An 18,743-nucleotide genomic window follows, 5' to 3' on the forward strand; every position below is an offset into this window, starting at 1 on the left:
TAATAAAAAAACCGTATTAAAGAAAAAAGTGTTAAAGGAGATAATGGCAAACATTTCAACGTTATAAATAATGGTTGATTGAAATAAATAAAGAAGACAAATGTGAAACTGTGAAAAACTTAAATTCTTGCATCTAATTTGACAGCACACTGAAGCTTTTACTAGGAGAGAGAGAAAAGGGAAACACGCTTCAATTGTGATTTTAATATAATTGGGTTCATATTTCAGCGTGACAAACTTTAATTAGAGTGCAGTCTGAAAATGGTCAAATAAATACACTAGTAGTACGTAGTAGTAATAATAAACAATGCTGCAATAAATTACAATAAAAAAAAATGGTCTAAATTGATTGAATCTACAAATTCTGAACTAGGTTGAAATGTTGAATGCAATTAGGTTAGAGAATGATAGATAGGTTTTATTTATTAATGCAGACATAATTAGCTTCCACCCGTTTCATTAAAACCATAAAAAGTAGTATTTTGTACGAAAAATGGTACTCTAAAACTTTAATTTTGCAATACAAAAAAACATATTTATAATCGTATATGGCAACAGATATTAAAAAAAGGGTGAAACGCATGCGTTTGATTAAGGGTGAAAGCAGGCATGATTAATAATTAATCAACTTACGAGGCGCAAGAATTAGTAATTAAGATTTAAGGATGATGGATGCGTTTGAGTTGACTGGCAGCAGCATAGCAAATAGCAATAAATAAGGGTCTTGAAATTTGAATATAATAATAATAATAATAATGAGAAAATAAAAGTACTTGTAGTTCCAATTTCTATCTTTCTTTTCTTTTCTCTCTCTTCTTCTCCCTCGCTTCTGCCTCTGCAACTCAAAACAAAACCCTAACGCTGTCTTCCATCGGAAAATGTACAAGAACCAGCTTCAGGAGCTGGCCCAGCGAAGCTGCTTCAACCTCCCTTCCTACACCTGCATTCGGGAAGGCCCCGATCACGCCCCCCGCTTCAAGGCCACCGTCAACTTCAACGGCGAGATCTTCGAGAGCCCCCACTACTGCTCCACTCTCCGCCAGGCCGAGCACTCCGCCGCCGAGGTCGCCCTCAATTCCCTCTCCCACCGCGCCCCCTCTCACTCCCTCGCCGCCAGGATCCTCGTAAGCAGATCCTCACATTTCTTTCTCTCTCTCTCTTCACGTTACTGTCTATTCATTCCTGCTAATTCTATTATTGCTGACGTTGGGTTCTTGTGTGCAAATTTTCAGGATGAAACGGGGGTTTACAAGAACCTCTTGCAGGAAATTGCTCAGAGGGTGGGGGCTCCGTTGCCGCACTACTTTACATTCAGGTCAGGCTTAGGACATCTTCCTGTTTTTACTGGGACGGTAGAGTTGGCTGGAATCATGTTTACTGGTGAACCTGCCAAGAATAAGAAACAAGCAGAGAAAAATGCTGCCATGGCGGCTTGGTCTTCTTTGAAGCAATGTAAGTGCCTCCCTGCCTTTTCTCTCCATGCTTTTATTTCATGTAAAGGGATATCCAGCTTTGCTTCAGTTTGTCTTGTCAATAAGGCTTCAAAATACCACAAACTGAAACTAGATCACTGTCGATTCCCTGTTTCTTCCGAAAATTCGCCTGTAGTGCCCGCTTATCCGGGGTAAAGGCCAAGATCATGTTCAATGCATTTATAGATCCTTTTTCCGTGTGACTTTCTTTCAGATGACCTAGTGTTATGTGCCACATAGTTTTACCTGCATATGTGACGCTATAATCTTCCTTTTGCCGATTTCTTTTTGTCCAATTGAGTTTTAACTTTTTAGTGAACTACTTAATAGAAGCAAATCGCCCTGCTATAGTGCCAATGCAGGGCAGGGACTCCCATGGCTGCTTACAATTGTTCTCTTCTGTCTTTCTATCACTTTGTGCTTGTACATTAGGCAGAGTGTAGTTGATATTACGGCCTTCTCCCACGTTTGGTTCAGCTTAAATATGGGAGATAATAGCCTATTTTCAAAAATTCTCTCTGCAAGTTGATCAAAATCTGTGATTAGATTTCCAAATTAAGCTGAACCAAAAATGCATGAAATCTATAAAAAAGGCCCCACCTATTAACACTTCAGTTTTCTCTCTGTTGGTTTTGCAACTATATTCCAGAAACTCAATCATTTTCCAATCAAACCTGCCCTTTTGTTATCAGGTCTTTGCCCTGTCACCACTCACCATTGTTTCCCACAACTTTCTAGATATAGTATTTAACCATTTATTTTCTAGTTGATTATACTTGTTACTTAATTGAGTATTTTTTTTTTCTTCATTTGGGTGCCTAGACAGGCCAACAATCAAACTTGTTACACAATTGTAGATCCCCACACTGTTCTAGTTCCACCAACGCCTACTTCCTGCGTTGCTGCATTTGATCATGACTTGTTTATTGTGTTTTAGGGTGTGTGTGATTGTGCACCTAGCAAGAACTTCCACTAATTAATTACAAATATGTCTTCAATTTTGGTAGTTTTTTGTTGTTGAGTATTCATATACATGTACTATATAAGTTATTTATCTTGTATCCATAATGTTCAAGTATACTGGTCATTTTCAAGTGTCTGGGATTGACTGCTACGTTCTATGTTATCCATGATTGGCAACTATGGTCTTAAGTATGTATAAAAATGATCAACTATGAATTAACTAATGTTTTCTTTCTTGGCAGTGGCAAAAGAAACTGCCAAGTCTTCAACTGAGCCAGAGAACAATGACGAACTAGAACAAATCACTATAGCACGGGCCTTACTGAACTACCGACTGAAGGAAAAGATTTCAATGTCAAATCCAAATGCTCCAATTCCATTTCCAAAGATGTTTCAGATTCAGAATCCCAGGCCAACCAGTCCTCAGCCTCCACCTGCCGCCACATCAAAGATTCTTCCCTTAATTTGCCAAAAGGCAGCTCCTCGTAACAGGCATCTAGTTGCAGCATCTCCAGCACCAGCTGTGAGTGACAATTCTGCAATGCCGCAACTTTCTGCTACACCAGATAGCCGAGGAATTCGTCGCCCCAAGTTCCCTGCTGCCGGAGCAGCTCCTTATGTTCCCATTAGACAAATGAGACCACCTTGCCATGGGATGGCACCACCGGTAACGATTCGGACTGCAATACCTGTATTCTCCCCACCACCACCACCAGCAGCAGCCACTGCAGCTGCAGTGTCCCATCAAGTACTACGAGCTCCTTCTGTACGAGTTGCTCCTCCAGTCACTATCCGGCAAGCTGTTCCAGTATTTGCTGCTCCACCAGTTAGAAAAGATGAACCTATTCCCATTATAAAAGACGCTCCAGTATTTGCTGCTCCGCCCATTAGAAAAGATGAACCTGTTCCCGTCCTAAAAGACGTTCCAGTATTTGCTGCTCCACAGGTTAGAAAAGATGAAGCTGTTCCCATCCTAAAAGACGTACCAGTGTTTGCTGCTCCACCGGTTAGAACGGACGAACCTGTTCGCTCCCCAAAAGACGATCCACCAACAATTAGTGCCCCTAGCCTGGAAGACAAATTGCCAGCCCAAACTCCGGAGACAGAAACCAAGACTGGGACTATTTCACCTGAATCTGAGATGGTGCCGAGCATGGAGCAGCTGAAAATTTGATGTTTATTTTGAGTAGAGGTCTGATATCTGAATCCATGGAAATGTGGTCATGGTTTTATGATGATGTGGAGTTTGCTTCTCATGTTATAATGAGTGATGTAATATCATCCCTTCCTTTTGCCCTGTTAAAATGAGACAGTTGGTGCGGGTTAGCAGCATCAACAGTCCAAATATCTGTGAAATTGAAGAGCGGTTTACCATATAATTTGCCTTTTTTTTTTTAATTTTATATATGTTAGTTATATATTTATGGTATTATACATATTCATCTTCCATTCCCTTTATTTCAGCAGGCAATTGGATCTCTGGTTGTTTTTTGGGTCACCATTTGTTATTTGTTTGTTTTGTCGAAATGAAAAGATGGACACCGCCCCCTTGCCGGTTTGTTCGTTTACGAAGAAGTTTCATTCAGTGCTATTAAGCCTCAGTGATGAAATGGGTTAGACGCAACCAATCTATATACTTTTAAGTCACTGTGCTTGGTAAAACATTGGAGCATAATCAGATTTTCCACCAAGTTCAAACTTTTAAAAATTTACCAAAAAAATGCAGTTCAGTGTTTTTTGATTGGTTGATGATAAATCATAAATATAATAATAGATTTATGTCAAGCTATTCAATTGAATAGTTAGTTTATACAGAAAATTTGACGCAACTTAAGCACGACTTGGGTATGTCACTATGCACTAAACAAGAATGATCATTTGTTTAAAGAAATGAATAATAATAGGTAAGGTTAAAAAGTAAATATAAATTATTCTACCAAATAGTCTGTTATTTCCAACTTTTAATTTTGATTATATGGCAATTATACAATTTAGATTTACTGTTTTACATTTTTAAAATAAAAAATGCTTTCAAAATTTGTCTCTTATATGAGTGTAAGTGTGTCCTAAAAAGAAATATGGGTGCATATGTATGTGGCTTAATTATATCATATCTTCATTACCAGTTTTTAAGTGTATCCCCTAATTTTAACTACTCTCATTTTATGTCCATAACTTTTCAATTGATAAATCAAGTCTTTCACCCAAATATTTCATTCAATCAATATTAGGGATATTTATGGATTGAGTTGCCAATGAAAACTTGCTAAATTAGTTTAGATTGGTTCGATTAATTTATTTATTATTTCAAGTTTAAATCAAATTAATTATAACATGATTGATTTCTACTTTATTATTTTTCAACTTGAATAAACCCAATCACTTGATCTATTATTTTCCAACTTTTAGACTCTGGTATTTTTATTTTATTTTTATCTTTTCTGTCTTTGTCATTCATTTTGACTCTTTTATAATTTTATTGAGTGGTATCAAGCATCTTCATTTGATTATTTAATATGTAAATACTTTTTATGACATTTTTTTAAGAGAAAAATAGAATTTTTATTAAATCATACTTAGTGGAATATAAGACATGTCCATATAGAATATCAAAAATAGTATACAAAGATTGTGTAGTAAAATAAATCAAATGCTTTGAAATATACCTAAATGAGTTGTTTTTTTTTTTTTTTAAATAAATAACCAAAAAAATTTATGAATTTATACTTATTATAAAAGTAATAAATTTTCACGATCACTCTTCTAGTTTTCACCTTTTTATTAGATACTATTACATTTTAATATAAAAAAAATCAAAATTCTGTCAAAAATAAATATATAGTGACATAAAATGCCTCTTTTTCTTACTTTTAAGTCACTGTGCTTGGTAAAACATTGGAGCATAATCAGATTTTCCACCAAGTTCAAACTTTTAAAATTTTTACCAAAAAAATGCAGTTCAGTGGTTTTTGATTGGTTGATGATAAATCATAAATATAATAAGAGTTAATCACCTATACATTGTCGGTATAAAGTTTTTTTACATTGACAACCAATTATATCTTTTAATTGTATCATGTCACTATAAATATATTTACTTTTAACAGTGACATGACACAATTAAAAGATATAATTGATTGTCAGTGTAAAAAAACTTTACACTAACTATAAGTGATTAACTCATATAATAATATATATTTATGTCAAGCTATTCAATTGAATAGTTAGATACTATTACATTTTAATAATTTTTTTTCAAAATTCCGTCAAAAATAAATATATAGTGACATAAAATGTCTCTTTTTCTTACTTATTGATACACAATAAAATATTTATTTATATTTAACTTTTGAATTTTTTAATGTGATGAAAATTCTTTCAAATCCTCCGTTTTTGAGGAAACAACATTTTTCTCAAAATATAATTGAAATGTTATCCATCATTGATTTGTTCAGTTTAACATACTATTATATAATAATTAAATTAAAATAAAAAATTCTTGAAAACATTAAAACAAGAATAAAAATAACTCTTGTTGCATCTATCATTAGAATTGATCCAATATATTGTTAAGCCTAAACAAATCTTAGAGTAAAATTTTTAAAAAATTAATAATAATATCTTTTCTGTCTTTTTCATTCATTTTGGCTCTTTTATAATTTTATTGAGTGTTATCAAGCATCTTCTTTTGATTATTTAATATGTAATTACTTTTTATGACATTTTTTTAGGAGAAAAATAGAATTTTTATTAAATCATACTTAGTGGAATATAAGATATGCCCATATAGAATGTCAAAAATAGTATACAAAGATTGTGTAGTAAAATAAATAAATCAAATGCTTTGAAATATATTAAACGAGTTGTTTTGTTTTTTTTTTTTTTTGTGAAAGAAATAACTAAAATTTTCTATGAATTTATACTTATTATAAAAGTAATAAATTTTCACGATCACTTTTTTAGTTTTTACTTTCTTATTAGACACTATAGCATTTTAAGAATTATTTTCTCTCAAAATTCCCTAAAAAATAAATACATAGTGACATAAAATGTCTCTTTTTCTTACTAATTGATACACAATAAAATATTTATATATATTTAACTTTTGAATTTTTTAATGTGATGAAAATTCTTTCAAATCCTCAGTTTTAGAGGAAACAAAATTTTTCTCAAAATACAATTGAGATGCTATCCATCATTGATTTGTTCAATTTAACACACTATTATATAATAATTAAATTAAAATAAAATAATCATGAAAACATTAAAAAAAAAAAACAAAAATGACTCTTGTTGCATCAATCATTAGAATTGACCCAATATATTATTAAGCCTAAACAAATCTTAGAGTAAAATTTTTAAAAAATTAATAATAATATCTTTTGATAAAAACAAAAATATTTTAGAGATAAATCTTCAAAAAATAATTATATTTATATATTTTATAAAGATAAACTTTTTAGAATGAACTTTTAAAAATACCAAAACAAAAATGACTTTTAAATTATAGACATTAAACAAAATTATATAAACCACAATGTAGTTGTTTTTTTTTTGAAGGAACCTAAAACAAGAATTTTGTTCACCTTACGCTTTTATCGACCCTAGTTGCATCTTATACATTTTATTTTTATTTAAGTTTCTTTTTCACATTTTTATACTATGTCATACCTATGCTATATTTTTGGACTTTGAGACGAGGATTTTAATTCGAACAACTGAGTGACTAAGATGATTAAATACGAACAATTAAATTTTTTTGCATTGTTTTCAGGGTTTTTCTTAAACTTTAAAGTTTTTAGGCGTTGTTATCATTATCATATTTTTAATTTATTCTATTGTTCATATTTTTTAATTTGTCTTTTTAATTTTTATTAAAATTTAATTTTAATATTTTATAAGAAATTATCAAATACTTAAAAATAATTTAAATTATTTAGCATAAATTTAAATATAATTTATACGCCCAAAATTTTTATTTATTATGAATTTTTAATTATTTTAATTTGTATTCCTTTTTTACGGTTAAACTTGACCAAAATTTTAATTGCAAAACATATTTTGACCCATTTACTGGTAACGACTCTTTTTCTAAACTTAATGCGTTTTAAAGTTTGACCAAATCTAAATAATTGTTTATTAAGGTTTATAAATAAATCAATAATCTTAGTAGCCCAAATAAGCTAAAAGTCCTATTTGTAAAAATAAACAAATAAGTCAATGAACATATGAAGATTTAATAAATATATCATAGGCATGTGTGAGATAGTGATTTACGTACTATTTTCTCTCTAATCTCCTAATAATGTCTATCATTTTTTTATATTTTAGATTTGACTATTAGTTTTCCTTTTTCCATCACATGACTTCAAAAGTTACTTCGTGTGAGGGTCGTGACATCAGCTTGACCGGTAGTTCAATTCAAAACCTAATAGTTAGATAGGTTTTTTCACGTTGAAATTATTCAAAAACATAATAATATACATTTTACTATATATTTCACAATTTGGGATGGAAGAAGATAGAAATAGTAATAAATAAAAAATAGAAGAAAAAAAATCGCATTTTGAAATAGAAGAAGTGAGAAATAATAACAAAAATATATAAATAAAAAAATAAGAAAACAGGTGCGCACACAGACATATATATATATATATATATATATATATATATATATATATATAGAGACATATATATATATAGAGGAGAGATCCTTTTACTCCAGGAGTAAGTCTATATAGATTTACTCCGCTCAATAACTAATGTTTTACATCAAATTTTAACGATCCAACCGTTCAATTTAAATTCTTAATGCATAGATTAAACTTGCAAATTTTTATAAAATTTGAAAATCATTTGATACTTCATTTCATTAATTCGAATCTATGTTTAAAATGATTTTATGATTATCCGTCAATTTGAATTAATGAAATGAAGTATCAAATATTTTTAAATTTTATAAAAATTTGCAAATTTGATCTATGCATTAAGAACTTTAAATTAAACAGTTGGATTATTGAAATTTGATGTAAAACATGAGTTATTGAACAGAGTAAGTTTAGGTAGACTTACTATTAGAGCAAAATAATCCCTCCTCATATATATATATATATATATATATATATAATTATTTAAAATAAATTTAGTTTGATTTTAATGTCTCTTAATTTTAAGTTATACTACTATTATTACAGGAGAAAAAAAGACATTTCGTTTATCTATTTAAAAGAAAATAAAACAATGAATAATTATTTAGAAGATGAAAAATCAAGAATTGATAAATGTAATGATAAAGTAAGGAGTGAGAATAAATAAATAAAACAAAAAATAACTTAAAAATAATTATAAGAGTAAATTAATCCTAAATTTATATACACCATAAAAGATATTCCTTTAATAATAATAATAATAATAATAATATTAAATTATTATTATTATCTTAAAAAATACTTAAATTATTTTTATTAAAATTTATAGGATGGATTTATTAATAATATTAAATGTCATATTTATAAAAAAAATATTTTTTTCAAATCAATATTTTTAATATCGATTTTGTCAAGACATTTAGTTCATGATTTAATGTTTCAACCATAATCGAATCAAACTTAATAAAATAATAATTATAATTAAATAATACATAATTTAATATTATATAAATATAATATCATAATTTTCACTAAAAATAAAATATTATTTTATAGGTTTTTAACATTTAAAATGCATGTAAAAATATAAACATAATATTTAATTTTAAATTTTAATGAAATATAGTAATGTATATTAATTATTAGAATTTTATATTTACAATAGAAAAATTATAGTCAAATTAATATAATATAAAATTGTAAAATATAAAGATATTAAAATTATAAATCAATATAAATGAATAAGTTATGTCATCATAAGGAAATTGTTAAAAATGATAGATAAAATGATTTCTTCCTATAAGTAATTTTTGTTAAATATATTTTTATTTATCATAAAAGTGATTTAAATAATCTTATAAATTAAATATATATTTAAAAAAAAAATAGTACTGGTTCCACTAGATTTCTACATTTGTTTTAGATCGATTTGATCTGTATGCATCAATTTTGAAACACTTTGATTATTTTGAGTTTAAAAACGAGACACTAATTGAATCAACCGGTCTAGTCAAAATTTAAAATTATGGTTTAAATATTTATTTGATCTTTAATTATAATTTTATGAAATTTTTACCTTTTAATCTTATAATATAAAAACAACTTTTAGTCTGTATTGATTTCATTTTTTTCTTTTAATCCTTATAGTTTTATAAACTTTATTTTTAACTATTATAACAATAGACAACAAAAGTAAAAATAAAAATAAAAATGTATATAGAAATTAAAAATATTTTAAATTATATAAATTAAAAGATAAAATTCCCAAGACTATAAAATTACATAGTATTATATCTTTTTTACTTTTGGTTTTTAATTTACCATATTTTTAAGCTACATTTTAATATTAATACTATTATCTATATGTAATGGTGGTAGAATATATCGACTTTTGTATTTTTTAATACCATTTAATTATAACTAGTATTTTAATATATGTAATGAATGGATTAAATATTTATTATATGTAATTAAAATTTATAATAAATTATATATATACCATAATTAAAATTTATATAAATAGATGTTTTTAAACATATAAATTATATTTATATTTATAATAAATAATTTATATTGTAACAAAATAAATATTTTTTTTTATTTTGAAAATATTTAAATTTAATTTATAAATAATTATATAAATAAAAATTGAATAAGATAAAAAAGATTAAAAAAAAATTATAAAAACTCTTCCATCGAATATAAGTTTTCAAAAATACTTAGATAGAAATTTGTATTTAATATATGAATATTAATGTATCATATACAATACTTTTATTTATAATATCTTAAAAGTTATATAAGACTGTACACATTTTGTTTATGAAAATTAAATATTTAGAGGGTGTTTGTTTTACATAAAGATATTAAATTTTCGAAAATCATATTCTGATGAAATATAACTTTGGCACCTCTTATCATGAAAATTGAAATGATTTAAAATGTAAGATAACTATTTTTTCAAGAATAAACAATACTCCAAAATATACTTTTAAAACTTAAGATAAATATAAAAATTATACATTTCTATTCAAATAGTATTTCAATCCGTGAGACAAATGCGCTCTTATTATTGATATTGGAGAGGCATAAGATAAGATTATCTACCTCAAGATGGAAGATCACTGATGTTATTATTACTTATTACTATTAGTACCATAGACCTTCCTTGGCATTGAATACTGATCCACCCTGCCTTATGTGGAGAAAATTCATCCCTATTTGTTTTTTCTAATTAATTTATCTTCGCCACGTTGTACTCAACGGGTCGAAAGAAGCACTGTTTGGAGTAGTTCAAATGTGAAATCACATTAATCCGCATGAAATGCCTTCCTAACCTGTCAAGTCATTTTCATTCTGTGCTTGATTTACAACACCTTCCTGTGTAGTCCTCATGAGCCACTGTTCAATGAGACATAAAATTTTTCACTTTGCAAATAATGCAAAATCTGAGATAAATGACAAGAGAAAAGGGGTTATTAACTTAACTCATGCTTCCAAAATTAACCAAACAGAACCTTAGATTAATCATCTGAAACCTTTCTGTGTCCCAGCCTTAAATGGAAGTGCAGAATGAGTCATGGGGTGGTAGTTGGTCTTGGTTTAATGCTTGTTTGAATTGAACAGAATTTTTTAGCTGACCATGATTCTTCCCAACTTGATCATTATTATGACTCCGGTCCTCGTTTCTATAAACATTACAATCACAAACTGCAAGTATGTGCCATAATTGAGTTCAGAGATTCCCAAAATGTATAACTGCTTATTCTCATTCATTTATTGCCACGAGGCCTTCTTTCTTTTTTATCTGTCAAATTTGTTATTATTATTCTGCATCATATTCCATTTTTTTGGTTCCTATCTACCAAATTAGAACTATTTTATTCCTCACTTTCTTTATCTTTGGACTCTCTTAAATGGGGTATAGGAAGAATCTAAACTCAATATTCATCAAAACTATAAGCAACACAACATTAAGCAAGAAGTAACACGTAGGTTTATGTTTACAGAAGCTAACCAAATTGTTGATATCTTGACAAAACGTGAGCATTTTATGGAGTTGGAGTGCATGTTTTTGGGAATCCACTTCCATGGATTCTGATTTCTTGGTTGGCTATTTTCCTTTTAGAGGTTTTTAGTTTGGTCGATTAGTTCCTGATATACCAAAAGCAAAACAAAAAGTTATATCTGTGTTTTTGGTTTTTTTGATACTAGCTTTGTTATGCAATAATGCTGCATGGCCATCAAAATTATAGTAGCTGGCTTTGGAATTTTGATGTGTATCAGGGGAATTTTCTTTCTCCAACTTGATTGGTTTCCATTAAGATAAAGAAGTTAAGGTTGTTAAGTGGCATGTACGACGTTATCCCACTTTGCATATTTAACAAGTTCATAGAAAATGATGGGAAGTCACTAGTAGAAAGAAATTATTATACTTGCAAATGGAGCCAACATTTATGTCTAACTTTATAATAAAAAAAATATAAGAATCACTAACAGATAGTAGAGTATTAAGAAAGGTTTGCATAGTAAAATGCATGATAACAGATAAGGACAAAGTGTAGGTAAAAGTGTCCTAGGGGCATCTCATATCACACATACGATTCTTGAAATTCAATTCATGCCAGTTTGTTTGGACCTTGAATGGTAACATTTTATTGGTGGGAACAAGAGATTCAATACGGTGCCACATTGGAGTATACCAACAAGTTTTCAAATATTGAGGGTGCAAAAGAGATAAAAGGATAAGACAAGAACCCCATACAATTTTGATTGAGATTTTAAGCATCGGTGATCTGTGATTACATTCTCTTGAAGTGACTAATGGGTCCCTTTTTCCTTTAACCTTGGCCTATTTATACTGCTCTTTATGCCAGGTTAGGAGCTCAAATCAGGTAGTTATACAATATCAATTAATTTGTTTGTCTTTTAGTGGACAAATTATTGTTTGTTTCCAGATTTTTTCATATCTGTCTAGCATTCATATCGACTAAATTATATTTTTTTCTTCAATTTAGAAAGCATTATATTGGTACATATAATTAAGAAAATATCAAATAAATTCTTAAAAATGTAAATTGATAATATGTTTATTTAAAATACAATATATATATATATATATATATATATATATATATGTGTGTGTATATGTGTCTAAAATATAATATTAAAATATATTAAAAAACTAAATTGACAATAAATATTGAGTATAGAAGCTTATTTGATATTTTCTTAATTTTAAAAACTAGTATGAGATGTTTATTACTTTTGTGGATGAAATTAATTTTTACTTACATATAACCAAGTTTTTTTTAATAAAAAAAAATTGGCAACTAGGAAATGATATTATCAAAATAATATTTTAAATAGTATTAAGACACTCTTAATAATTTTGTGGAATTTATTAAATTCTTATTGAATTACTCATAAATGTTGAATTTTTTTTTATAAATTTTGTTGAAAATATCAAGTAGTCAATATGAAAAAGAATGAATGCTAATTAATATAGTGAAAATAAGATGTAAGATGTTAGATGAAGATTGGCCTGAAGTATATAGATTATAGAGTATATATGTAGAATAATATTAATAAAATAATGTGATGTAAAGGAGTGGTGTTGATGAAATGGAGAGTCTCCATTAAAACCAAGTAGACAGTTTTGCTTAGGCAACACCCTTAACCACCGAGAGCCTGCAATGGCATCTTTATCCATATGTGGGTTAAAGCTTTATGGTGAAAGGAACAGAGCATGGGAGGGTGAAATGATGTGAGAAAACAATAAGAGAGAGAAGGGTACGATAATGACAATAATAAGTGTGCCACTGAAGCAAAGGAGAGAGTGTTTGTGTGTGTCAAAGTGGCTGACTTGTGTGGGCCCAAGTCTCCACTTCAACGACACCAACCCCTCAAAGCAAGGCCACCTCAGCATTCTATTGATTTACGCAACAAACCAATTTTTTAAAAGGAATGGGGAGCCGGCCCAGACAGGGTGGGCCCACGTGATTGGACCCGAGATGGGGCCCAAAAGGGCCTTATATTCCTTTCCTATGAGAAAAGCAATGACTCAAGGCAAAAGGAGATGGGAACCCTCCACCCATTGAGAAGACACTAAGAAGATCAATTAAATCATATAAAAGATGGAACGAGAGGGGGACAAAGTGGAAGGATGTTAATCCCATCATTGTAAAGTTTAGAAAAGAAAATATTCCCATTTGACTTTCTTATATCTCATCATACACCATTCATTGTACTACATCTATATTTAGGGTAAATAAATTTTATTATATACCCCTTCTTATGTCACCCTCTTCTTCCCTAACTTCACAAAACAACAAATCAAACTTCCTTCCAACTATCTGCTTACCCAATAAATCATAACCTTCTAAAATATTCTTTTCTAACATATTACTATATTTTTAAACTCTTATTAATAATATATGATTCGTTAGTGTTAATTTCAGTCGTACTATATTCAAAAAAAAAATTAAGTAAAATTTTGCAATGCTACATATTTCAATTTCCTTAACCATAAACTAATTCCATTCACAATTCTATGATTAATGGTCCTTGGAATTTCGGTACATCCAAGTTTAAGATGCGTGATTTGAAAAGAAAGATCCAAAATTAGAAGGATTGCAAGTTTTTCCCCTTAAAATGAAAAACTCTTGCACACATATTCTAGAAGTATGGGTTGGAATTATTGGTTCCTGAAAAAAAAACTAGAAAGAAGAATAAAATGGTGATTATTGGAGGAGGAAGTTGTTGGAAAACTATGGAAAAGACATTATGAATTGATATGTTTGTGATGAAAGGGGGATTTGAGCACTAATGTTGAATATTAACGATTCTTTTAGATCACTTTGACAGAGAGAGGATTGTTGTCTGATATGAAGTGATTGCATTGCACCCAAATAATGCCGACAACACCATGGAAGCATGAAGAGCTTTTTCCCATGTTGCAAGTCAATTTCTTCGACCTTTTGCTTCCTATTTTTTCCACATGGGTTTTTGCCATTGGCATGCTTCCAATGGAATTAACGCAAAGTCGTATGGAGCAGATTGCAAAAATCCATCTTCTCTTTTTTCAAACTTCGCTCTTCCATCTAAGCTTATCATATCCAAACAAACATCTTTGACTCTCTCTATATATTTTCTTTTTTGTATTTAACTCTCCAAATTTCTCTCTTTCTGTCATTTTGTACATTTTCAAACCCTCCCTTTGACACCCATATTTGTTCTTTTGTGTTTCTAATGTAAAGTGTTTTTATATGGTGTCAATTCATTCACCACCACCGAATTAATTGCCTTGTACATATGTGCACACCATTCTGAGGTGATTTTCACTTTAATTACTAGTGCATTTTCTATATTTTCTTTTTTTTAAATAAAAAAGCTTTGACCTTTTCATTTCAACTACATGCATGATTTTGATTTGATACATTAATCTATTATTTTTAAACACATAACTGATTGAAGTATTCACCATTTTTATTTTGATTATTTTTGCAAGTGTAGGGAGTTTTATGAGGTAGATCTGCATGTAGAGGATCATATTGACAGCAACAAATATTTAATGAGGGTGGCACAATATAAAATCATTGTATCCAAAAGATTAATTTGGACTTGAAGTGTTGAAAGGCAAAATTTTTATGTTATGGTGGTTGTTGCTTGTGATGCAATAATAGAAAAGTTGGATTAATTATTGAGTATAATGAGGAAACAACAAATAATAACTAGTCTTAATCTACGATACCTATAATTATATATGCTGTATCTCAGTATTCAATTTATGGGAAGCACGTGACATTACTTTTCGCGCATGCCAAAAGCACCCTAAACATATAAATGACACGTCATTAATTATTTTTCTATTTCCTTTTTTATATATAATAATACCTACACACCTACTTTTATTGGTGGATATTCAATCAATTAAAAAATAAATCTCAAAATCTCACCGATCATAACTAACGTGCGCCGATGGTGTGGTCGGCGCCGGAAGATTATTCATAACTATAATATAGTGCCAACTTCATTTAAAAAATAAGTACAAAACTATAATATACAATGTACAATAATCAATTTGGTTGGGAATTAGATTTGATTCAAGATACTATTTTTTTTAATAATATTTACTAACAAATGTTTTTTTATACAAATGTATATGAATTAATCATTTATATACTGTTAATGTAAAGTTTTTTTTTATACTGGCAAACTAATTATATCTTTTAATTATACCATGTCATTATTTAAAGTAAATATATTTATAATGACATGACATAATTAAAATATATAATTGATTGTTAGTGTAAAAAAACTTTAGTAATTAACTTAATACATATAAAAGACACAATCTTTCTAGATACTTAAAATTGTTATTTTTTATATGCAATTTTTTTATGTTGCTAGAAATCGAGATCTCTAAGTTCAGAAATCTCATGTCAACTGATCTCATTGCTGGTTTCTGTTAACCATGTTGATTCATTCGTGTAAAAATCGAAAAACCTATAAATTTTTAGGGTGTATTATTTTATTGGTATTCTTGAAGTGGAAGAATGGTCCCTCATATTTTGTAATATGAATTTGTCCTTTCCTTACCTGAAGAATCTCCACACTGCCATTTCCATTATCTCCAAATAACTTTATATTCATCTGTTTTCATTCCGAGTGACGATTAAAAATAGTTTTGGTACATAAATATGTCGATTGAATTGACCCCAAAGTTCCAAGATTGACCATGATTTGCATTTGTAATGTAATGAAGAATAAACACATAATCCGTTATCCTTGCAGCTAAGGTAATAATTAAGAAATGTATAAGACAACTGTGGACGGAAAGTGTTGATTGGTTTAGTACAACGAATATGCTTTAAAGTTTAAAGTTTCAAACATCTTTCTTGTCAATAATAATCTTTTCATGAACACTAATATTATACACAAAGATGATGAATGACATTATATATCGTTAGTAGTGTAAAAAAAGCTACTTAAATAATAATTGAATACTTATTAAATGAATGCTTGTCATATAAATACTTATATATAAGTTGCTTTTCTAATTAAAAAATGTGATTAAGCTAACTGCATGTAAACTATAATTGAGTTGGTTCAAAAGTTCCAAGAAATTTACCAGTGCATCATAAAATATTTTTATACCAGTGTTATATATTTATACAAGTGCTTATATTGAAAGTGAAACCCAATTAAACTTTAAATGAGTTCTTCCAAACACATTAATAGGTAATAAATTATTTTAGAGATCAATATAAGAGATTGGGCAGTAAGTTAGCAAAATATTAGAAAAATATAAATATATGGTCTGTTTGGTTTTTTTTTTCTTATAGTTTTTCTGAAAACATTATTTCTTTTTTAAATTTCAAGACTTAAAAATATATATTATTTTTATTTCTTGTGTTTTATTCTTTGGATACATATACCTATGAGTCATGATCTTGTTGCTATTGGGTGAGTAATTAAGTAAATGGTGTGTCTGGGAAGAACGAAGGAAATGGGATGAATGAAAATGAGAAGAAAAAAAAGTAGATCACAGTAAATTAAAAAATATAAATAGTCTTTTGATTGCGTGGTCAGAGAGAAATAAAAATAATAATGATCGATTTTAATTTTTCAAAATTGTGTTTTTTTTTTTGTTTATGACAAATTAAAATTGTTATAAAACCTCAAAAATTGTAAACAAAAAATGGCATGACTGTTTTCAGCCACTACGATACGTATCTCATATAGTTAAAGTATTGTTTATTTCTGCAATTTTGTAGAAAAATAAAAATACGTGGATCCCTCACTATTTTCCTACATTTTTCTTTATCCTTAATTAATTTCCCTCAAATTCATCTTCACCCAATAAGTTGTTCAGTGTCTTATATGATCAACGACAACAATGTCATTTTAATATATTTATGATAATTAAACCTTATTTGACGGTGATTGAAGTTTAGGAGTAATAAGCTTATGTCATGTTATCAATAATAAAGATTAGTAATGTTTTTGGGTGCACAATAATTTGGAGTTCAAACTTATAATTTCATACATACTATTTCGATATTTATTAATTAGGTTGACCTTTAAAGGATTAGTAAAGTTAATACTTAATAGTATAAATAGCGTCATTATGCTACCAACAACTATGAAGAAACTAATAATAAACATTCAACTCTTTTATTATAAATAACTGTTTGTATTTAATATTTAGTCGTGTCTCGAGTAAAATTATTTAAAAAAAACATATTTAAAGAAAAAATAAATAATAATAAATGGACAAGTATTCAATGATTTTACAAGAATTAACATTTGAATTATAGTATGAGAGGTGAAGAAATTGTAAACCAAATTAAGGGTGGGTTTGGCAGGAAAGTAAAAAATAAGATGAATAAAAATAGACAAAAAAAACAATATTCAAGTAATATTGTAATTTAAAAAATGTTATCATATTTTAAGTAAAAATGATGAAAATAATGTTTTATCTTTCTTAAAACCAATGTTATCATCATGTAACACTCTTTTTTTATGTGTCTAAAATAATTATTATTTATCTTTCTTAAAATTAAATTATAGATCAAAATTTATGATTTTAAATTTTAGAGAGATTAAAGATCAAAATTAAAATTTACTTATTATATAAAATTAAAAATAATGGTTTCAAATTTTAGAGAATATAAAACAAAGAAAAAAATTACCAGAATAACAATATTTGTTTTTAGTTTTAGAAAAAAGTTACTATCAATCTTTTAATTTTATTTTGGAAAAAAAATTATTGACAGTAATAGTAATTCTTTCAGAAATCAGGTATTTTTAAGTTTTTGTTTAGCAAAAATAATAATTAGATTTAAGATCAATTTAATAGATAGACACTATTAATGTAATATTTTCCATCATTGACAAATTAAAAATTAAGTTTTGACACCACTTTTAAAGTAATTATTATGAAAGTTAACAATTATATATATATATATATATATTATAATTATTATATTTCTTACTCATAAAATATATTTTATTTTAAAATTATGATTTGAAAACTAAAGATTAAGAACTCAGCACTACTTCATATAGGTCCTAAAGGAATTAAATTTAGGTTATATGATTAATTTACGAGTCAAAATTATATTTATTGTTTCACTGATTTCATTCCAATAAATTA

The 18,743-nt window shown here is 28.0% G+C and overlaps 1 protein-coding gene across 1 annotated transcript; it reads left to right on the forward strand.

The window, feature by feature from the left end:
- Positions 1 to 760: 760 nt before the first annotated feature.
- DRB2 (dsRNA-binding protein 2) lies at positions 761 to 3,893 on the forward strand. Its single transcript, XM_020359660.3, has 3 exons — positions 761 to 1,124; positions 1,233 to 1,452; positions 2,678 to 3,893. Exons 1-3 carry the CDS (start codon positions 879 to 881, stop codon positions 3,607 to 3,609), a joined length of 1,398 nt encoding a protein of 465 aa, XP_020215249.1. The 5' UTR covers positions 761 to 878; the 3' UTR covers positions 3,610 to 3,893.
- Positions 3,894 to 18,743: the final 14,850 nt, after the last annotated feature.

This window comes from Cajanus cajan, chromosome 8, assembly GCF_000230855.2.
Source record: "Cajanus cajan strain Asha chromosome 8, NIPB_CcT2T_4, whole genome shotgun sequence".
In the NCBI taxonomy this organism is placed as follows: domain Eukaryota; kingdom Viridiplantae; phylum Streptophyta; class Magnoliopsida; order Fabales; family Fabaceae; genus Cajanus; species Cajanus cajan.

What these genes read in the sequence shown, in the direction of transcription:
- DRB2 (XM_020359660.3), top strand. Translation starts at nt 879, where the DNA reads ATGTACAAGAACCAGCTTCAGGAGCTGGCCCAGCGAAGCTGCTTCAAC. An exon ending in CCCTCGCCGCCAGGATCCTC is followed by an intron (nt 1,125 to 1,232) that starts GTAAGCAGATCC and finishes GCAAATTTTCAG; the next exon opens with GATGAAACGGGGGTTTACAA. An exon ending in TTGGTCTTCTTTGAAGCAAT is followed by an intron (nt 1,453 to 2,677) that starts GTAAGTGCCTCC and finishes CTTTCTTGGCAG; the next exon opens with TGGCAAAAGAAACTGCCAAG.